Source organism: Meleagris gallopavo, chromosome 6 (genome assembly GCF_905368555.1).
Source record: "Meleagris gallopavo chromosome 6, MGAL_WU_HG_1.1, whole genome shotgun sequence".
In the NCBI taxonomy this organism is placed as follows: domain Eukaryota; kingdom Metazoa; phylum Chordata; class Aves; order Galliformes; family Phasianidae; genus Meleagris; species Meleagris gallopavo.
Window position 1 is genome coordinate 26,370,060 of NC_139409.1, and position 24,091 is coordinate 26,394,150.

General features: G+C 36.4%; 1 protein-coding gene across 1 annotated transcript in view; it reads right to left on the reverse strand.

Moving 5' to 3' along the window:
• Positions 1-276: 276 nt before the first annotated feature.
• Positions 277-24,091, reverse strand: part of VWDE (von Willebrand factor D and EGF domains) — a 38,628-nt gene continuing 14,813 nt past the window's right edge. Inside the window, 22 exon segments of the mRNA XM_085226964.1 lie at positions 277-297; positions 1,792-1,895; positions 2,337-2,432; positions 3,693-3,788; positions 3,888-3,983; positions 4,446-4,541; positions 5,186-5,281; positions 5,493-5,588; positions 7,055-7,150; positions 7,231-7,326; positions 8,954-9,625; positions 11,146-11,208; positions 11,801-11,938; positions 12,298-12,517; positions 12,634-12,884; positions 14,524-14,638; positions 15,031-15,135; positions 15,738-15,893; positions 18,566-18,702; positions 20,206-21,179; positions 21,581-21,789; positions 23,006-23,279. Coding sequence (XP_085083090.1) covers positions 277-297; positions 1,792-1,895; positions 2,337-2,432; positions 3,693-3,788; positions 3,888-3,983; positions 4,446-4,541; positions 5,186-5,281; positions 5,493-5,588; positions 7,055-7,150; positions 7,231-7,326; positions 8,954-9,625; positions 11,146-11,208; positions 11,801-11,938; positions 12,298-12,517; positions 12,634-12,884; positions 14,524-14,638; positions 15,031-15,135; positions 15,738-15,893; positions 18,566-18,702; positions 20,206-21,179; positions 21,581-21,789; positions 23,006-23,279 — 4,207 coding nt within the window.

The following is a 24,091-nucleotide window of genomic DNA, read 5'->3' on the forward strand; positions in this document are numbered from 1 at the left end:
GACTACATTAACAGTCTGCGGAATTCTGAGTTTGCACGACGTGTGAAATCTCTCAATCTGGTGAAGATTCAGAGGCTCTGAGGTAGCTGAGAATTTGTTACAATGACTACAAGTTTGTTGTATTGAAGCTCTTCAAAAATCACAACTAACATGAATTTTTTAAAAATATTCGGAATATTCTCCTCATTTAAATTAGATCTGTGAATGCCTTCAAATTTCTTGCTATTTTCAAGTGTCACAGATCCATGCAGCATTTAATTGATATATTTCCTTTCTTCAATCACGATGTCTTTGTACCTTGGAAGGGAAAATAAGTAAATATATTAGATGGACTTCTTTAAGAAACAATTTTAATGAATTTCTGTTTTCCTGATACGGAGAAACACAGTGTAAAGTTCCAGTTGTGCATAAAGCTCGTTCATTTATTTGAGAAAGAAAACATGCCCATTTTGTCAGTGAGAGGTATAGCACTGTCCGACTGATCAGCGATGTATTTTATGGAGTAAAAAAAAAAATGCTGATGCTTTGAAGGATGTATTTATGTGAATACTTAAGTCTAAATTATTTCATTTGTTATGATGCCTTTTGGAAATCCATGCCACAGCTTTATCTTTACAGTGATCATGATGTATAGCTTTATATTTTCAAGGCACGTAGGAGCAGTCATTTACTGTTCTGATTTCTTACACGTTTACTCCGTTAGCAAATTATCTGACATCTAAACAGAGATGTTAATGGCACTGTATATTGTACATGATAAAGAAAAAAAAAAAGATATAAGCTGGGAGAAATCAACAGTTGGATGAAAGTAAAAATCTGTTGCTGTTTTCCCTGTTTTTAAACTGTTTTTCACTAAAAAATACCTGCATAGCTAGAAGTCACAGTATAGATTTTACATTAAAAGACTCTGTGGCAAAGTACTAAAAAGAAAAAAAATAGGAAATATAGATTACATTGTTTTGGTTGCTGCAGGAGATTGAAGAGCTGAATGGTTCTTAAAAGAGAACAGTGCAAGAGTGAGCAGTGGCATGTAATTAAAGATGAATGCAGAGGAATAGTACCAGTAAGTAGTGCAAAAATTGGGTATGTTCCAGCTCCTCCAACTGAATTCTACATCATAAAATTATTAAAATCTGCTGGAATTAAAAGGAAAATCATAGATGATGCAGACAAATGTGGAATGCTTTCTACTTCAGAAGTCCCAAAACAGTTGTAATAACACTTAATTGAATAACTTCAGTGAAAAATAGTCAGTGCCCAAGCAAAGGAATATGACAAAGCAGAGAAATGGTTATTATTCACTACCATGCAAAAAAAAAAAAAAAAAAATCTATGCCTGAAGTTACACTTGGGGACAATAAATGTTTGCATGAAATGGGGATACACTGAGTGACAGTGTAGGCAGGTAGGTAGATAAAAAAATATTAGGGCTTAACCTGACACCAGCTGAGAAAATCAACAGTGGAATACTCCTTCCCAAAATGGGGCTACGCTTTAGAAAAGAGTTATGGTTGAAGTCATTCCCAAAATGGCTACACTAGGAACAGAAACAACTTAATAAGAAACAAAGGAAATTTACTTCTGGTGTTGGGAAAAATTGTCAAAAGTACTGGAATGACTAAAATAATAGAATAAGTCAGGACTTTTAGGACCTTTCTGTCACTGGAGACTGAAATGAAGAAATAAGACAAAACACTCCTGGTGTATTTGGTGCTGCTTTTCTGGACAGGTGGACTAAATAATGGCTTCCAAATTGCCACATCTGTAATGGTATCTTGACACTGCAGTTACCTGAACTTTCTTCCCACATAGAACTCCAGTATAACCAGGACGGCAGGAGCACACATTAGGTGACACACACTTGCCTCCAAACAAGCACTTCTGATTGCACACAGCTAGATCAAGAGACAGGGATATGTGACTTTAGTTATCTAACAACTCAGTGAAGGAGGCTTCACAGTCATATGGAACCAACAATACTCTTGCCTACTCCATCTCCATATACAAAGATGCAGATATAATATGGGAACGTGCTGATGGAATAAATGAGATAGAGAGAGGGACATGAGTAAGGTTTAAGAGCAGTACATAGCAATGGTCTCTCAGGTCTATTGCAGCAGTATATCATCAATCCTTTTGCATGCATGGTCTCAGACTATCTTTTTCTTCTAGAGAGCTTCAGAATGGGCACAGGAATCTGTACTCTGTCCTGCCTTTAAGACAGATTTGTGTTAAAATAAGCCAAAGGGACAGGACTTGCAGGTATTGCACATTTCTGAAGCATTCTAAACTGTGCAGAAATAAAAAGTTTACAGTGTAGGTCACATCATTCTTACGTGTTTGGCACTGGACTCCTTCCCACTGAGGAGGACAATGACACGTACTTGGTCCAATGCACTCTCCACCATTCTTACATTCCTGAAGACAGACTGCTGCACAAAAATAATCATCTCAAGGTTCAGTTATATCTCAAGTGATTATTTTTTATTTACATTTGAGGATGCTCACTAATTATTGACTGCTTTCTACACAAAAGAGTCACATCATCTTCACTAAAACTCTAAGATCAACAGAATATTAGACAGAACCAGAAACAAAAAGGTCTGCAGTCAGTGTATGCATTGGGATGTTCTGATACAACACAGTCAGCTATGAAAGCCCGAAATATTAAGTCAATGCCACTACACCGTTTTGTTGATTTTTTTCCAAGTTTACTTTTCCAAAATCCAAACCTCAGGGAAAGATCTTTCTGTCTGTCATGCAGCTTAACTCACAGAGAATCAATTCATGAATATTTGATCTTAACTTATTTTCTATGAACCATTTTTCTGCACATTCTCAGTTTATTAAATCATTCTCTAAAACACTATTATTTCTCATTGGTTTTCCATAGAGTCCGAAAATATCTAACCCTTGTCAATATGGGAGTTTTTGTTTGTTTGTTTCAATATGCCTTTCCAATAATTGTAGAAAATAACACAGGGAGAATTGTTTTTCATCCATGCCATCAGAGACCTCATTGTCTGTATCAGTATCTGAGCCTCAGGTGTGGTGATATGAAAGACACTCACGTTTTATCTACTGTATTTCTACCATCCATGCTCATGCTGATTTTCATACAAACTGTGCCTTTATCCAAGCTGCCACATTTTATTTACATGCCATCTATAACTTCATCAAGATACAACACAATCCACAGCTGTGCTTCCATCACAGTCCTATTTTTATCTTTCCTAGAGGATTTATGCCTATTGCATTTTCTATTCCAAACATTTCCCACTGTTTTTCACAGCTTTCCGATGTTTCACTGTACATCTTTTTCTGTGATATCTTTTTTTTTTTTATGTTCTATAGTACAAACTGAAATTCTTTCTGCTCATTGACCCAGTTCTTTGCAGCTGTTTGTATTCAAAAATACAGATGCATCTTGTTTAGACAAGAGTGGAGAAAGAAACAGAAGTATATGTCATTCAAGAATTAAAAGGATATTTTGGTCTCATGATTTAGCCTGAGCTATATGGTATCAGTTCCCCATTCTACATTTTGCTGCCAAGTTACAGATCACTATTTGTCACTGTGTGTATATTTAAGAGTTCTTTGGCAATAACTTCATGTTATCTGTTGACAGAGCTGTCCTTTAGCCATACATCACTTTTAGGGCATGGTTCTCCTGTTAACTGCATGATACTTACGTGTGTTACATTTTTTTCCACTCCACCCTGAAGGACAAGAGCAAACATTGGGCCCTACACACCTTCCTCCATTCATGCACCTTGGCTCACAGACACCTTAAATTAAGAAACATTTGCTGTTAAATACTTTTTAATGGTTTATAGAGCAATTTATTAGTTACTTTCATATTCTGGAAGGATTTAACACTAGCTTACTTTTTTCACATCTTCTGCCTGTGTAACCATCAGGACAAGTACAAATGTTGTTTCTCATACAGTGGCCACCATTCTTGCAAGGCGGCCTGCAGACGGCTAAAAGATATAAAGGAGAATGGCTGTTGTTTGCTTTTTGTTTGCTTTTGCAACAAACTTCCAGGAAATTAGCGCAATACTAAAATCCTGATAGTGCCAAACATTGATATAAACTACCAACCTGTCTATTAAAAGTCATATTAGTAGATTTATTACATCAGTAGCAAATACGGAGTAAGATAAGAACGTGTCAAGGTTGGCAAGTGTATGTGTATGTGTATACAAGTGACCAGACTATATAATATACAGTGCAGCTGGTCAAGTGGCTGAACACTGCTCAAGAGTTGAGTGCAAGACAGACAATTTTTAGTATCTCTTCTTGAACATTGACTGAATCAGCCACAAAAGCTTTACAGATATATGTTTAAGTTGTACACTACTTCTCTGAAGCGTAACAATGCTTTCTTACTGATTACCTTATAATGACAAGAAATAGGAGAAAGAAAAAAAAAAAAAGATTACCATTCTGACACTGGGTTCCATAAAATCCATGTGGACAGAGGCATACACCTGGCTTAGTACAGGAGCCACCATTGAGACATACAGGGTCACAAATCGCTGCACAAACATGATGAAGAAAAGTGAGAACCATGACAACAAAATAAAATCCATAAAATTCTGTTGCAAGGACTGTGATTAAGTGCCTTGCATGAGTTCAGATTATACTGTTCACTTAAAATCTCTACCCAGAAATTTGAGATGTATACTATAGAACTGCTACTTGATGTCAGAACTAGCATGCAAGGACAAGAAAGGGTGTGGGGGCACCCCAGCATTAAGCAGCCATCTAATGCTGCTGTCTGAGCGTATGGAAACTGCTGAATCATGGCCTGAACCTCTGATTGATCACCTGAGGCAATCAGTGAATCAGCCATGGGAGCACAGGTGAAGGCAATTCTCCTGTGCTGTTGGAAGGGTGGAGCCTGGCTCCACCTCTCCTAGATCCATTTAAGAGCTGACCACCAGTAGGGAAGGATCTCTTCTGGAGATTCACTCCACTGGAATTTCCTATGCAAGCCCAGGTTATAGGTGAGTTTACCTATCATTTCTGTTTTTTGCTTTGGTGTAATAACATCATAGCCAAAGCTCTCTGTTATACTTTAACATTGGTATATTTATTAATTGTACACTGAGTCATATAGTTACAAATTTCAGATTATGAGAGGCCTCCCAGGAGTTTGCAGTGGAGTCTGTCCTGTTACCTGTACTGCATGTTGGTCCATACCATCCAGATCTACACTGGCAGATGTCTGGTGTGAGACATTCACCACCATTTTCACAGTGCCTGTTGCAAATCACTACCATCCATCAATCAAAGAGGGGGAAAAAAAATATGTTACAGTTTATCCTTCATCCATATTTCAGCTCTTTCCTAGATATCAATACTGGAAATTACACACAATTTCACTAGTGGAAGAGGAGTACATCAGATATTTAAATTATAACTTGCTTTGTTCCCAAAAAACAGGAAGAATTTTCTGTATTTTTTGCTTATGATTTTTTACTTACTTGTATCACATCTTGGTCCTACAAAACCATAGGGGCAGGTACAGAGATTTCTGGCCAAGCATGTGCCTCCATTTTTACAGGGTGGTTTACAGTGTGCTGTGAAAATAGAATTAAGTTGTTCAAGAAAGCACATTGAAAAAGATGTGTGCATTGGTTATGCTTTAGCAAAAGGACAAGGTTAGTAATTGACAGCGGGGAAAATAACTGGAAATAACATGAAGTAATGTCTTATGCTTTTTTACAAGAACAAGAACTGAATTTCAAAAGAGCACACAGAGTTCCAACATTGGTGGCCTCCTCCCCGAAAATGGAAATGTGAGACAATTTCCAGACAGGACTGCAGTCTTCCAGCTTTTCAGGAATGTTCAGCTTAGAGGCATACAGAGTTACAGGTGAACTCTATTTGCTGTGAAAGTTATCCTGGCCCCTGTCTTTACATAATTTCACATTATCAGAAATACCGCAGGAAAACCTGTGCTTATCTCTCATCTGTATCTTTATTATACAGGTGTAAGGAAGCACTCACCATAAATCCACCTGAAAAGACTGGGGAAGCCTACAAATTAGATGTGGCTGGCATTACAGTTAAAACAGTCAGTCATTTTGGGTCAGCACACAAGTAGTCTAAACCTATCCACAGAAGGGGTCATGGCAGCAGGGTCTTTGGAGCTGGCAGCCCTAATCACTGGGCTAGACCAGACTTCCTTTCCTGCTGCCTGTCCTTGGGAACATCACTCACTTCAGCAGAACTGCTAAGTGCTCTTATTAAGAATTGGGAAACTGTTGTGGGGTGATATGTCTAGAATCCAGATCTCTCTTTCACTTGAGAACATCACTGTCGCAGAGAGCTGGGTGCCACCATGATGTGCCATTGGGAACTCTTCCTAAGAGGACACAGTTAACAGCTGTACTTACAGAAAAAAAAATCATAAGTAAATTGGGTCACCACTTGGAGACAACTTCTATTCTCTATACAGTCAATAGAGAGAAGAATGTATTTACATTAAATTATTCGGAAATGGAATTATAGAGAATTCAGGCGGTTGTTTGAGACATTCTTTTGTATTCTTACCCTCTTCCTCAAAGGAACTGAGGAATTTAGGGATGGCAATACCTAAGCAAAGGTACCTAGGTTAGAGGGACTGGACTCTAGCCAAGGATCTGTTGGAAAGGCGTATGCAGACCCATGAAAGTGAACTGCAATTTGTTGACCTTTTTTTTTCTTAAAAGGTTCTGAAAGGGTGAAGTGGAGAAGGGCAACTCTGAACAAATGCCCAGTGGAAAAAGCACTGCTTCCTCAGATGTAAGTGATAAAAAAATAAATAAAAACCAACCAATCAAACAAATTTTTTCATTAATTTTAGATCAGCATGCAATGTACTGATGATGCAATAAGTTAAATCTAAGTATGATATTCTGCTGTCATAACTTACTAAACGTAGGAATCTCTGTTAAAGTAAAAATCAAATGAACTTACGTTCCTGTCAGAATGAATGGTTATGAGAGTTACTGACAGCAATCTTCAGATATTTATGAATTCAGAAGTACAAAATATTGTTTACCTTCTTCACAAGTGGAGCCGCTGTAACCTGGTAGACATTCACAGACATTAGGCTTAATGCATTTTCCATGGTTTTTACAATCAGGTCTGCATAGAGCTGTGTAAAATCAACAGTGATCTTAATCATTAACTCATTTATCTGAGCTATCATGGGCTAAATCAAAATGCCATACCCACCTGTCTGACAGTTATAACCAGCATAACCAGGCTTGCATTTGCAAATATTGGGTTCCACACACTCCATATTTTTGCCACATGTTTGTCTACATATTGCTGAAAGGCAATTAAGAAAACTGTGAAAGGAATAAAGAAACAAACAGTGGCATTTCAGCCTAATATGTCCTACTTAGCACAATGAACATACCACAAAGAATCAATCAGGTCCCTGATCATAAGAGGGAAGCCTGAGATACATCAGAGAAAAAATGTATTTAAGTGCATCCACCCAACTAAAAGCTTGTAAGGTAAACATTAATAAGGAAATAAGGAAAATCAGTACTATGTGAATTTTACCAATCACACATTGACAATGTACTCTCATGTTATAAAAACACAGGAACTGTTCTCAAAGTAATGCCTCCTATTATATTATGTTGGCCCACAATGTCAGAGAGAGATCTTGGTGGTGTGACAGTAAGGCTGAACCTTCCTAATAATATTCCCTTAAATTTGCTGCCATGTGACAGACGGCAGCAGAGGGGTAGCGTTACAAAATGGTGTCTGACATATTAAACAAAGGTGTGTCACTGAATTCCTCCATGAAGGGAAAAAAATGGAGCCCATTGACATTCATTGTTTGCTGAATGCTTATGGAGACTAAACGGTGCATGTGAACACAGTGAAGCAGTGAGTGGTGAGTTTCAGTAGCATTACAGAGACATGAGACAAGCCACATTCTGGATGTCCATGAAGAGTTGTCACTCTAGAAAATGAAGAGTGTCTCAATCTGCTCATGCACGTGAAGGCAAATTGCAACTAAGGAACTGTGTATAAAGCTGAATATTGGCTTCTATGTGTTGGAAATGATGGTGGCAACGTATTGCAAAGTTTGTGCAAGATAGGTCCTACAAATGTTCACACAGAACAGAAAGACCACTGTATGCAAGTTTGTCAGGACCTACTGAACCAATACAAGACTGAAGATGACAGTTTCATGTAGTGCATCATTACCGATGATACGATATGTTGTCATGACTATAAGCCAGGGTCAAACCAGCAGTTCATGGAGTGGCAACACATGAATTCTCCATCGAAGAAAAAATTCAAGATGCAGCTCTCAGTAGGTAAAGTGATGTTTACTGTCTTCTGGGATAGGAGAGAGGTGATCCTTCTGGATTTTCTGGAACCCGAACAAATCATCAACTCTGGTCACTATACATCATGATACTGACTAAGCTGAAGACTCAAAATTCCAGACTAAGGAGAGAGAAGAGAACCATCTTTCTCTTGAAACATGATAACTGTAGCCCCCATACCAGTTTGAAGTCCGTAGAACACATCACCATTCTTGGCAGGACTGACTTAGCATACCCACTGTATAGACCAGATTTGTCATCTTCTAACTTCCAACTATTTGGGCCAATGAAGGACAACTGTATGGGCAACATTTTCCTAGCAATAAAGCCCTCAAAGCAGCTGTGAAACAGTGGGTCACCTCCACTGCAGATTTTTATGAGCGTGGCATGCAGACTCTTGTTCATCATGGGCAAAAATGCATAGCTAATGGTGGTGACTACACTGAAAAATAGTGTTTTGTAGCTGAGAATTTGCTCTGTCAAATAGTGTTATTGTGCTCTTTGTGTCTGTTGTTCCATGGAAATAAATAGGAGGCATTACTTTCAGAGCAACCTATATATAAAAAAATTCTCAGTGAAGCATTTAGTACAGTTATTTGCAGTACCTCTACAATTGAAGCCATCTCCATAGTAACCATAAGGACAACGACCACACTTGACTCTATCATCCTGACTTGGCTCACAAGGTACTCCAGGAAAACAAGGTAGATCAGCACAGGTTATTGCTTTAGAAAGTACTATTTCATCTGAATCTTCAGGAAGCATTTCTGGTGGGACAGTCACTTCAACAAGAGCAAAAGGTAAAGGACTCATTCTATGCTTGACTAACAAGTGCTGAACTCTGTGAGCATTTCCACCTTTAAATAGTTTGTGTGACAAAGAAAGCCCTTTGCTTGTATTCATTGAACTGCTAAGAGAAGCCTTCTTGCTAGTCTCCCAATGACTGTAGGCCTCAACTCGTGCCCTTGCTTTCTTCTCAGTTGATACAGCATGGCTCCTTGAAGAAGCTGTAATCACTGTGTTTTCTGGAGAAGCCCCTTCTGTGTCAGTAAGGTGTCCACTACTGCTACCAACAGCATGAGCAGTGCTTTCAGTAACATCTGGTTGTACAGAAGCACTTCTCTGAGAATTATATGACTTCTCAGTGGTGACTGTTTTTGATCTGGAGAGTGATGGAGTACTAGTGTTGTCCATTTCTATAGAAATAAATCTTTGGGGGACATCTGTAGAACTGGGAACAGAGCTCAAGACCTTGTCAAATGATGACTGTTCAAAATCTACAAAATGTTAAAGAAAAAGGAGAAAAGATGTACAGAAATATTATAATACACATAATATATATATATTATAATAATCTCTTCCAAGGACGGAGAATGTCTTCTGAACAGAAAAACATATTTTCCATTCATTCCTCTCCTCCCATGTTTTACACCAGAATTAATGTTTGCAGTAGGACATAAATCTCAACTGGCAGACTCTGTCTACACCCTTTCCCACTCTCACCACGGCATTTTGGAGCAGGCAGCCAGGGATTTTCAGATACTGGGTCAACAAATAACTTTATTGGCAAAACAAATTACTAGTGCCATACCAACTAGATTACTGTAATGGTATTTAAACAAAAGGTACTGCTTACTGTTCACATGTATGTCTTAATGCAGGTAATAAGCCTAGAGTCTGGAAGCAGATATTTAGTCACAATATATACTTACCCACTTACTTACATCACATGAAGAATTTTGTATGAATAATTCACTACTTTGTAGCAAAAATATAATCATGTTTTAGTTTACTTAATTACTTCAGTTATCTCAGAGTTCTCTGATAATTCTCTGAACATTTTTCTTCATTTTGATAGTTTTTGTATATTTTTTATTAGTGGAATATTACATATGTGTTTTCAGTGACAAAGATGGACTCAACCTTCTCTCTGATAGTAATGCAGAATGAATGAGAAATGCTCCATATTCTGCCCAGAAAAAAGTGGGTGCTCTGGTGGACTGTAGAAAGAAGTATGGCACTGTAATCCAAGAAGGCTTTCAATGGGCTTTTTAGCATTATGGGTTTGAGCAGGAATGAAGTTGGAGGAGATTGTTCAACTTAAGATCTGTCCTTTGGAACAGTATTAGAAAACTGTAAACAAAAGGTTAAACTTCCCTGAATCTTGTTGCAAAGTGTTATGCTTCCCACTGCTGAAAAACAAAGCATTAGAAGAAACTGATAAAGAATTATCCAGCATTGGCAATTGAGCGAGAGTGCATTTTCCTCCCCTGCTAACAATTCAGAGATGAAGGAAAAGACACCCAAGGAGAATTCTCTGTGAACAATACCTCAGTAGACGCAGAGCTAGAAATGCCAGCAATAGTGTTTAAGGAGTTTTGGAATTAAGGACCTTCATTTGCCATACTCTTCACCTCTCTTTTGAATTAAAGTATGAAAATGGCATTCAACATAATGCCATAAACTTTTGCTTATCTCATATAACAGATGTCCCTATCCCCATGTTAGCTATTGTACATCAGTGGTTAGTCACAAAAACAAAAGGCAGCAGTAAGAATGTCATACATCACACTGACAATGAAATGACTTGACTGACCTAAGGGATTTGTTGATATTGACATTTCAGTGTCATTTATAAGATCAGAAATAAGAATGCAAACCAAGTCATTAATTTCATTTAGTTAAACTGAAAAATTAAAGTGAATAACATAAAGCTGACTAAAACCTTTAACTTCCCAGCTATATTCTTATCAGTATGTGAATCAGAAATTTCACTACTTTCATGAAATAAAATCACCTTTATTCTCTCCAGCTTCTCCTATGAAATCTTTTCTTTTAACATAAATGTTGTCAAAGGTTTCTAAAACAAAAAATGAGAGGGCACGTTAATAGTTACTTTTACTTCAACAGCAAATAAATTATAGAACTCCAATAGAAAAAAAATAACTCAAAATTCGGACAGCAAATGAAGAGTAAAAAATGTTTCTTGAAGATTTGCAAAGATCATGTTAAAAATACCAGTTATTCAGAAATCGCATAAGAGGACACAGTAAATTAATGTTAGGCACCTGATTTCTCAAGTGTGTTTATTTCAATAAATAGTTCTATGCTGAACAGCCTAAAAGCAAAGCATTTTCTCAATAGTTACTCGTATTATGAAAATAACACAGAAAAAAATACACTACATAGATTCCTACTATTATATGAAAGAATGTGGGCATTTGTAGCTATTTTTTTCTAAACATTTGGAAAATTGAGTTTACAGCTGTGTGACCCACTACATTCTAATATTGTGACCATCTGAGATTCTGTCTCTGTAGCCAACAGTCGGAGAGTTCTTTTCTGCTGACTACTCTAGAGTTCTAATTTACTGTTAGAAACATAGCACATCCAGAGATGTCTTGTCTGATTATAAGACAATGGTATTCTTCTAAAAAAACAGATCATATTACCGTAGCATGACTTCCCATTTCCATGTAGATTATTTGGGCATGAACCACAATAGTAAGAACCAAAAGTATTGAAGCAAAACACTCCAGGGAAGCAAGGGTTGGATGCACATTCATCTATGTCATCTTGACAATTTTCACCTGCATTCAAATACAGATTTTTATAATACTGTTGTCACCAGACTTTGACAATATTTTTTAAATGATAAAAGTAGAATATATGTAGATGCAAAAATACAAAGGAGTGCATATACAAAGTACATCAAAATATTTCAGTACATTTAATAAGTGCAGCTCACGATGTTTGTCGCATACATTTTTTTATCATATGCCAAGTTTCTTGCTTATTGCAGAATACAAAGAGAATGGGCTCTGTGGACTACATTTATCTGCCAGCATTGGAGGAGCCATGCTGGGACCAAACTTATCATTCTTGTTTTACCATATTCACCAGAGGAAAACAAAAAATCTAGCTGTGAATATATAACGTAGTAGTTTACCTTGAAGTTCAGGTGGGCATTCGCAGTAATAGCTGTTTATTCCATCTACACATTTGCCAGTACCACACTGGTTAAGTTTGCAGTCATCAGTATTCACTTGACAGAGATCACCTTCAAATCCAGCCACACACACACAAAGGTATCTCCCACTTCCAGGTGGGAAATTAATGTTTGTCACACACGAACCATTATTCAGGCAATCACATGAATTTACCCTGATCTATAAAACAAGACAAATAAGATAGTTTTCTCTTTTTATGAACTAGCAATGAATGTTGTAATTAGATATTGTAAACATCTTACTAGCATGAGTCATTTTACTGTAATATTAATTACCTCTATTTCTACCTTAGTCTCCGCATTGCAGTCATCTGTCAAAGAAAATGTTAATTTATGGGGATTCTTTGACAAAGCTTTCCACAAAAGGAGACCTGATGGGGAAAGACTGGCACCTTCAGGACCAGACTCCAATGTGAAAAGAATAGCAGAGCCCTCTGGATCTGAAGCCAAAAACTGATACACAAAATCTTCTCCATAAAAAGTCTGTAGCATACTCTGAAAAGTTTCAAGCACAGGAGGCTGGTTGTCTGTAACAAAGGAGATATTTTCTCTTTTAAGCAAGAGTTGCAATATACTTATAAAAATTTTAAAGGAACATATCTTTCTGTTAAGGAAGACATATGCGACTATTTCTTTTAAATTCTAACATCATTTGAACAGTATAGGAAAAAAAAATTAGATATTTTCGTTATAATTGTAACATTAACGAGAAATTACAGTATGTAAGAGCTTGTAAAGATTGATTGCATTTACATAGAAAAAGGCCTCCAAATTTATTGAAATTAAAAATTGTTTTTATAAACCGTTGCAGTTTAAAAGTGAAAGTACAGAAAGTCATAAAAAGTTAGAACTAGGAAGAGATTGAGTGAGTCAGTCACCGAAAGTCCCATTCATATAAGAGCCATACTAATCCAGGCAGTCATGCCAGTACTTCCCCCATGAAACACTGATGGAATTCTTGTACTTGAGATATGACGGGTTGATGGGGAAAGCTGGTTGATGGGAAAGCTGAATCAAAAGAGCTACAGCTTCTAGGCTAGAACTCTGTATTATGGAGAGACAGAAAATAGAAACTCTAGATGACGGTCCTCTTTTCATGGTATGGATTCTAATTGGACTGAAGTATGATATTCATAAATATACACTGAAGTATTTGCTTAGGACATGCATCTATGCAATCAATGTGAGTTATGTCCAAATATTAAGTGGTTAATTAACATGACCTGCCTTTTAATCCAGTTTCTTGTGTTCACCTCTTGTTTGGTATAAGTCAAAGACTCTTTGGAATACTCTTGTATTAAACATCATTACTAGGCCTATGAGGTGTTACCAACATTTATGCAAAGCTCTTTACAGAGCATTTTCATAGATATATGTACACAGAAAAGCTGCTTGTTGCCTATCTTATGCAAAGCTACATTGCTCACATTGTAAGTTAGATAACTTATATAATTTTCAACTGCAATTTCAGATATGATTTTCATTGCTCTGCCTGAGTTGTAGACTCACAGGTTGCTGAATCCACTGTTTGTTGATCAGGAGAGTCATGTAGAAAGAATAGTAGCTTATAGGCTACTAGTAACACTCTACGTTAATTAGTGATTGAATACAACATTGCTCACGGATGACCTTTAAGCAGGAGGATGGACTCAGGCATCCTGAGACCCCTTCTACTCTGAATTTTCCAATGATGAAATTATGTGTATACAGACTATTCAATATCTGCATACAGACTACTTGGTCAAAAAAGTGAAAGAAAAACCTTGCCTAAGATCATGCACCTGATTGTTGGGAAACTTATTCCTAAGTGTTGAAGACAAACACTTGTGGACGTGGCTGTACCAAAAATTAAAATACTGTTAACTGCTAATAAAGCTCAAATAGTTGTTAATTTCAGTAGTTTCTTGTTAGTTACTGTGAACAGGGGAAAAAAAAAACAAGTCTAGAAAACATCCTTTTCAGAAATAAGGAGAAATGCAAGATGAAAAACAAGATCAGATTACAAACTAAAATAGTACCCACTGAGCTTTAGCTGAAACGCTTACCTAAGCTCAAAACTTCGGTATATCTATTCATTTTGAAACTCAGTAGAACCTAAACTTTTTGCTACTTAAAAAAAAAAATAAAAAATCAAAGAGACGACAATCAGAACTATTTAGAACTTACTTTCAACAACTGACCAAGTTAACCTTGATGTGTCAGGTCTGCAGAGTAAGCAAGGGCTGGTTGGATTCGTGTCACCCTCACCATAACAGAGTCCATCTATGTTGCATGTTTTCTCCTTTTAGAGAAATGACAATGTGATTCATTAATTGTCAGTTGTGAAACAGTAAATTACAGAATCGTGTATTTGTAAAATTTTGTATTTCTAGAGTGTCCAAATCTAATAAATCTAATCCTAATCAAACCTAACCCTGCATTCTACTTTTAGAAGAAACAAATGACAGTATGTTCGGTTTTACTTGTTAATTATATACAGTGTTTTTTGTTGTTTTGTTGTTGTTGTTGTTGTTGCTGTTTTGCCTTCAAATTTGTCTCATCTGGGCTTCTCTTTTGGTGCTTTTCATTTCTAGGCATGAAAAATTCCTGTTGTTAATGAGTACAGGATGTGTGTTTTTTCTACCTGAAGAGATGCATACTTTAGTAATATACACAGAAGAATGAAATATATACCTTTAGTGCGCATAATCCAGATTCCTGTAGTTCACATATCTGACAGGCTCCATCATATATTATCATTGTTTTAGAATTGCTGTAAGTTAATCCATCATTAGAAATCTGCAAGACATAAAGTAAAAATAGTTTAACCTACATAGGTATCAACATCTCAGCAGCACTGACTGCCACCATGGGATTCAATTCAATGACAGGCACTACATTTAGCTGTTTAAACTCTTGTAATAGTCAGCAAAACTCTAATCAATTATATCAACAAGATTAGGCAGGTATTTGACTGACCACATGTAGGTGTCTATGCTAGGATAGAATGAACAGTTATTAGGGTCTATTGACCTTATTGACTCCAGCTGCACGATGTCTTAGTTGTCTACCTCACACAGACATTCATGTATATATATACTGAGCTCAACTCATTTTTTCTGTCAACATATTGAATGTCATCTGAAATGCACTAGGGTAACTACTTGGCCTTTACCTTCAACTTTTGAAGGATGCATCCTTCTGCAGGTTCTAGGGGTAGCGCCTTATAGGGGGCAGTCCCCTTGCAGGAAGCACTCTATATTTAAGCTTAAGAGATTAAATGAGATGCATGTTAAGCAAGCTGAATTCCATCCACTGTACCAATAAAAAATAATGGTTATATACACAACGTATTTTCATCTTAGTATCTGTAAGTGAATATTTGAAATTTCTGCAAGTACCTTTATTTTCCACCAGGCAATGGGTTTATCATCAACCAGATCCACGACATCAGATTGTGGGCCATTATTCGGTAACTCACAGTCAACAGTCCCGACATTTTGGAAGGCAGCTGACATAATTAGAGGTTCTCCAGGAATCCACTGGCTATCAGTATACTAAATTTTAGGACAAATAATTTGTTTTTCAGTGAAATGGAATATGAAAATATATTTATCAAAGAACAAAAAACACATGTGTTGCTTAGTGTTCCAATGTGTCTACTGTCTCTGGATTAGAATGATGTGGGAAATACGTCATTTTTTCCCCTCACAATCTACCTGAGCCTGTTAATATGAAAGATGAGAAGTCTTTCCTGGTGCATGGCAATTTGGCATGACATTACCAAGAAAAATTATTCTCTCTGGAGAGTGATGGAAGAGTTAAGCAGTGGGTGTGATCCTCTAAGTATCACTGATCTGACTGTCACAATTACTTTATGCCTCTCTATCTATGCTCACAGAAGTGGACAAGCTTTAGTCAAATGAACAGATGAAATTCTGGCAATGCTCAGCTATGATTCTGGGTGCTAACAAATACTGGCAGTTAGCCACTAAACCCCTGCACAAATGAACAGATTACAACATTAACCCTGTAGAATTCTTTTCTATACTCTAGGAAGGGCAAGTTACCCAAGGATCTGTCTTGAGATAACAGAATAGGGATGGTAGTACTATGTGATAGAAATATGGATTGCAAAAGGAAGCAGGGTAATAGAAATAGGTAGATAAAGAATTGAGAGAACAACAAGATCAAAATCATGTTGAGTTTAGCTAAGTTTGACTGAGTTGGCTATTTTTTCAGTTACTGGAACAAAGTGAAAAATTTATTTAATCCCAACCCTGATGTAGGGACCAAAGTTTTGCATTTTTTCAAATTAAAAAAAAAAAAAAAAACACTTTAAAAAAATGCTCAAAAGACAAATTAACTATTTTTGTTCAAACCAAACTTTTTTCAATATTCTTTCATCCTGTGCTAATTAATTAATGGCAAAGGTGAGTAACAATGTAAAAACTAAGCATTCATGAATACGTGATTTTGAGATCTTTGACTCTTTGAAATGTGATGCAGTCTATTTTTCCAAAAACCTTTTGTTATCAGGTGGAGACACATTCAGATTTTTTTTTTTTCAGAAATATTATTGCTCAAAAATCAATTAAAAATCTCCAAATCTACTAAAACAAAGTATGGGGGTTTATACACATTCCCATCTTTTGCAAAATCTAAATGAATTCTAGCAGTGTGTAATTATTAACTCCCTGGTCATGTCCTGACCAAAACTCTACCAAGAGATGCGCACTAGTTTATGTATCTGTGAAGTACTCCAGTGCAAAATTCTCTGAATTATCTCTTATAGCACTGTGCATGGTAGGACAGCCTGTAGACAACCAATGTGATTTAATCTTTCAGAAGTGCAAGCATTAGAAATGAGAACTGTGAGTGTATTAACTGTAAATTCAGCAAAAAAATGCTTCTAGGAAATTCTGATCAATTAAATTTATCTCAAAATACCTACAAGAAGTGCTATATGTTGTAACTCCACTGGCATTTGCACAAAGCCACCATTATTCCAGTCAGAAAGTTAAAAGGAAACAAACTTACTTTCCTTGGTAGTTTCAGGAAGAAAATAAAAAAAAATTCAAAATAAAATTTTTAAAAAAGAAAAACGACAACAACAAAGGAGATCACAATAAAAGAGATTATCTAGAATGTGTAGTTCAGAGCTACGTATGCTACCACAAAGAGTATTGTATCAGAGTATCTTGTCATGAGTTAAGACAGAGGCAATTCAAATTATTGCAATCAAACTCCCAATAATTTTCTGTGAGATGGTCTAAAATTCTTTTAACCTATACTCTTAACTTTCCCATTTCAAGCCAACCAGCAGATGACTGGATAAATGTGCACAAGAAAAAAAATCTATAACCCACACTGCTTAATTGTAGCATCTACTAGAACTAAGGAAAGCATTTTTTGGTTGTCTCAGGAGCAGAAGTTTCCTATTGAATGTTTTCCCTTTTGTCATTCTCTCCCCCCAGTCATCATGAGTGAAAACCAGTTTCATTTGGCAGGTTTTTTTTATTCTCATGTATAATACAATGTAAAAACTTGTAATCACAGATTGTTCATTTCAGGCTAACACTTGCAAATGGCTTTTAATTTTGCCTTGGGCAAATTCTAGATCTGACTAACATGCTATCTGTACAGACTACTCTGACATTACAGTGCAGTTCTTTTAATCTTCTGTTCAAACCTGGGCTATAGAGCTGACATATTATTAAATAGCCACGGTATTCTGCCCCTGGGAAATGGACAACATCTCAAAAATGCCTTTTTCTTTTTTGTAACAGATTTATTATGTTTATAAAAAGGCTATTTTGAGTATTGAGTTTGAAACAGTAATCTAGTGATGTCTTTAACCTTGCGTTCCTTTTTCAAAGAACTGGTACTTCACTTCCTCTCCATAAGCACTTAAAAAGAAAAAAAGAATGGAAAGAACAAGCAATGTACTGGTTTCTACCAATAGGACCCACCTTTGCCCTTTCAGATGGATAGCTGCTGTTTGCTGTTATCTCCCTTTTAGCCGCTGAACATTCCCATTATGGTTTGTACTTTTAGCATTGAGGAAAGTGCAATTTTGCAAAGACTTGAGTGCCTGCTGCAAAGTGCTGAGTGCCTCTGCTTTTAGCTTCTACTAAAGCATTGGGTTGTACCAACATAAATGATTAGATAGTTTATACTTATTCACAGAGAAATTTAAACAGAATTATTACTATACAAGGAGACCTACTTGCAATCTGATAATTTCACACTTCAGATTCGACGACTCTCTGAAGCCATGTCCAAAAACCCTCACTGATGTGCAGTCATACTGACGAATATCACACAGCCCAGCATTTTCCAGCTCTGTAATTTTTGGAGCTTGGTCTTTGAAGTAGAGATTAGACAATAAAAGTCAATATAACGAACTCATTCATATACATTTACTTTAGTCAACACATTTATTTCTCTGCCCAACTAAGAAAACTGTCAACAACAAAATCTGGAGCCAGTGGAGAAAAGGTACAAACAGTAACCTTTTGTGTCATTAAAATGAATTTCATCTTCAAAGCGAGGCTTTATGTCTTCTCTTGGAACTTCAGTTTTATAAAGCAGATGAAACATTCATGTAATAACAAAATCTTGTGAATATGTGGTCTATCTCCTCATCTATGATTCTTTACATCACACTTGCAGTGTAAAATGTAAATGAAGCTCAGGCTTTACATATAGGAACTTGAAAATTACTTGTAATAATTTATAATGGATTTTTTTTGGTTTAAAGACTAAACAAAAAAGCATCATGTGGAGGGTGGTTCATGAAATAAACTGACAAAGTTTAGAATACTCAAATATTTTCTCTGAAAGCAAAGCTGTACGGGAACTGCTGAATCATGGCCTGAACCTCTGACCACCTGAGGCAAGCAATGAGTCAGCCACAGGAGCACAGGTGAAGGCAATTCACCTGTGCTGCCAGAAGGGCTGGAGCCTAGACCTATTTAAGAGCTGACTACCAGCAGGAAAGGATCTCTTTTGTAGATTCCTCCTTGGAATTATGCAGTAAGCCCAGGGTGTGGGTAAGCATTCTATCTATTGTCTTTTTGTTATTATAACCTGCTTAGCCAAACTCTCTTGTTTATTTCATAATTACAACATCTTTATATTCATTGATGATACACAAGCCCATCTATTTGAGTTACGGAGGAAGAAAATATTTCTATTTTATTACTTTCTTACTTCTTCCTCCATTTATTCCTCCACTTATTTTAAATACATTAATATAATAAAAATACTACTATAAAATATTAACAGTTCTGAAAGACTTCTGAATTCTCTAACACCTCACATTTTCAGTGTGTTATCTGCTTATCTGCATTTTCAGTCAATGTCATACTTAATGAAAAAAAAAACTTGCCCAGCTCTATTTTCTAAACTTTTTTCTTCACCATCAGTTCTGTTTCCTTATACTTAACAGTTTACAGAGATGTAACATTGCCAAAAAAACATCCCACTTGCAGTTAATAAGCAGGACTGCAGGAATGTATGGATGTGGCAAGATCTCCCTGAAGAAGACAGCTGTGGAAACACGCTAATCTCTTGAGGCAGTACTCTGGATTGCAAACTGAGTAGTAAATTTAAAAAATATGATATACCATAAACTAAGCCCACGTTTTCCCCTTGGGAAACAAGAAAGCTAAATAGAAAACAATAGTGGCTGTATAAAATTGGAACTAGACTGCTGGATAATGAACAGGCCCACCACAGGGACCCCCTGTTAGTGCAGGAAAAGGAAAAAAATAAAAGCAGGAGAGAAAAACAGTGAAGTAAAACATATGTTGCACAAACATGGAGGCTGTTACTTCAGTAAATCTCATCCTTTTTCCCACCTACCAGACAGTATACTGCAGTCATATGAACCATAGCCTTGAAAGCATGCACAACCCCATTCTGTACATTCTCCATTACCACTGCACAGACTGGGACACTTCAGTGCAATAAGCAGGTTCTCAACAAACCCTTGAAGTTCTTGTTGGCTGTAGTTTCTTTCTTCTAAAACTCTCTTCTCACATTCATTCTCTAAAAGAGCTAATGAAGCTTCTGCCCATCTGAGGTCATCTTTCAACAGTAAGTCTTTAACACAGATACTGATTGCATCTTCCATTCTCCTACCAAGAAGGCCACCGCAAGCTCGTCCTATACTGGAATTGGCTATTGCCTGCTGGCACAGTCTCAGAGCACTAGACTCCGTGAGGCCAGAAGGTGTGGGCCACGAAGGAAGAAATTTCTTGTCTTTGTCAGTGGTGTGGTCCTCTGGAAAAAAGTACCTATATGCCTCTAAATCTGTTTGGCTTAGATTTTGGAATAGAAATACTGGATGATATTCGTAATAACTTTGGCGCTTCCTTCTACTTGTAACAGATTGACTCTTGTGATTACTGTAACTATCAGAAATTCTTTTAATGTCTGAGCTTGAAGTTCCTTCTTTTGCTATACTTATTTTTGAGGCTGCAGAGACGTGTGGTTTTACTAATGATAATCTGTGAAGTTTGTTTTGATTATTCTCCTTTTGCAGAAGTGTAGAGGAATCCATTTCATGTACAGATGAATGTTTCTTTAAGCCTTTGACAAGATCAATAGGGCCAAGATACTCAGCAGTGACATCCAGTCCTGGTATCAAAGAAAGAAATCTACCATTTTCACTGTCTTTACAAGACAGGGGATGTTCCAATTTAGAAGCTGCCTTTAGTTTATGTACTGATGGATCTAACCCAACATCTTCAAATGTGCAGTCACAGAAGTCTGTTTTCCTAGAAGATGGTAATGAAGAAGGTGTCTTGTCAAACAAGCTACCTCCTGGTGGAATTCTAGAGAAGGAAAAAAAAGAAATTCTAACTCAACTTATCTGTATATTTTTGGTGTTTTATTAATCTGTGTTTGTTTTGCTTAATACTTAATACTTCTACAGCATAGATTACAGAATCTACAGAATATGGTTACAGATATCAGTTAAATTGTAAAAAAATATGTGAGTAAGGTATGCTGGGGAAAAAAAAGAGTTAAAAAGGCAGATCTTTTCTGATTTATTCAAAACAAACTCATCTTACACCATATTTACTACTTAAATACAAATTTGGCTCTTTGGTCCATATTTACTCAGATATTAACTTTAAAAGTCTCTTTTCTAATTCAATAAACTTTTGAAGAGAGCAAAGGAGAGGACTGAGCCAAAAACAATCATTTGATTGAAAAAGAAGTATTTTATTACCTCCATTCCTTTATAAAAGAAAAAAGAGCATCAGAATTGTTTGGAATTTCCACCCCATTGGCAGTATGATAGTCATTCTCTGCACTTCCATCAAAGGTGCCACAGAGCCCCATTGTATTTCTGTAATCTGAACTGGGTGCCCTAAGTGTTATGCTCATTCCCCATTCACTCACATCAGCACGAATGAAAGCTCCAGAAGAAAACAAAACCTAAAAAGATATGGACGATATAATTGTGAGAAGCATTATTCTTATTTTCCCTAATAAAATCAGGTACATTCATTGACAAGAAATGATTTACAATGGCAGGCTTATAAAGACGTCCCATTAAGTTCTGGTTCTAACTATTCTGAATCAGACAAATTTTGTTATTTCTTTTGGTGTAGCATTGTAAATACAAATCCTGTGCACGCCAGAAAGCACATAGATGGCACATTTCAGGCCAATAAACTTCATCCACCATCAGTAGGGATAGAGCAAAAGGTCGATGACTGCAAGACCACAGACAGTTAAAGAGTAAGCGAGCAAAGAAAGAGGGCCACTTACTCTCCAGGTGGAAAGGGGTAATTCTAGTAATATGAACTGACTTTTTGGGAGCATCTTTCTCACTTTCTTTTTGCCAGCTACATGATTCTATGTGTTAATAATATGTGCTAATTCTGTGGCTTAATACAGAATAACTTTCTATGTGCAAATGTGATCCTAAGTGTTACAGGTAGCCCAGAGTACACTCCAAATTCACTATTTTATTTCACAATGCTTAGCAGAAATACTGACATCTTAAAAATAAACTGAGAAGAATTAAGATTTTTACTTTATTAATCTGAAGAATTAAAGAATAGAATTCAGTGATGTTTTCACTGAACAGAGAAAAAAAAGGCATAGTCAAAGAAGAATAAGCTCATTTGCACGTAAAGGAGAAAGAGAAGCTAATTGTGCATGGACGACTGAATAGGTGAAGTGACAATGTAAGATTTTCACTTTCAACTTTAAATGTTGTTTCTATGAACTTGGTGCACAACTCCACACAAGTCACTTATTTTTTCGTTTTAGCATCCTTGCCTCTAAAAGTGAGAAATTTCATTTCTCTGTTGCCTGATGTTCTCTAAATATTTAATATCTAAAGTATTAAAAACCTAAATATCTTATACTAATAGACAAATCCAAGCTGAAATGGCCTGTTTTTATTGCTTGCATTTCAGACCAACAAAATGATAAACAGCAATGGAGTGTTTCATTTTAAAATTCTGTGTCATTTCAAACATCACTTACAAGCAAAGCACTGGTCAGAGTACTATGACTATAAAATAAACATTGTCATTTTTTAATGGCAGAAAATAAAGCATGTTTTAGTTCTGAAGTTGGTGTGAATTGGTAAAAATAATTACTGAAATAGCTATTATATCCAAAAGTAGTATGAACTTACTGTTACTTTTCTTCCTAGGTAGGATTCAGTGATTCTGACATTGCTTCCTGTTGTGTCTCTACTTATTATGGATAAGTGTGGCTGTGACTCATGTAGCTGACCACTGCACATGTCATATGCAATTATATCACTTCCTTCTTTGGCAACAAAACCACAGTTACAGGATGCTGGATATTGAAGACTTCCACAATCCCACTGGCGAACATGAACTTCAAAATCTCGAGCTGTACTCTTATAGAGAACAAATGTTCCTGTTTTAAAATTGTCATAGAGTCTGGTATCAAAAGAAAAGCATAATATCACCAGGTGTCAGTAACATAACTTAAAACAGATATCTAGTATTTGGTAGGATTTTATACTGCAATACAATTCCATGCATCAAAAAAAAAAAACAAAACAGGAGTACTGTTCACAAACACAAGTAACTTTGTTCTGAACAAACACCATCATATCTCTTTTGCACAGCTCTAAAACAAAAATTTAAAACATATCCTACAGCAGAAACAGAAGGAAGATGAGAAGGATCACAAATGGAATATGTAGACAATGTTTGTGAATGGAAAGGTAATCATGCAGCCACTGCCATTCTTTGATGCATTTTAATTGTGCTTTTGTCTACTCTAACAGGCAATCAGAGGTTGCTTCTTAGCATTTGTGTTTCTACTGCAATGCAGATATCCAGCAGGAGCAAGAAGATGCTTAACTGTGTGCATGTGAGGTGCAGATGCTGAAGACTGTATAAGTACCCTTGACTAAATGATTTAGAAAGTCATGCTTTTAAAAAGGTCTGCTTTATTAAGATGGGGAAAACATTCTCAAAGATTTGAAAATGATTTAAGATGAAAACCATAAATAGTGGCTTCATTTTTTTTTCCCTATGGGTTAGCCATCTGTTCCCTGAAGCAAGGTTAGAATAGCCAATTTAATGATTTGGTGGCAAGAAGGAGGGGAGGGGAAAAAAAAGAGAAAAAATACAAACCTTTTCTGCAAGTTTAACAGTCTCTTGGCTATAAATGGCATTTGACAGTTAATTGCAGAGTAGTGATTTGCCTTTTGTTTAATAGCCTACCAGACAAACTGCAGATG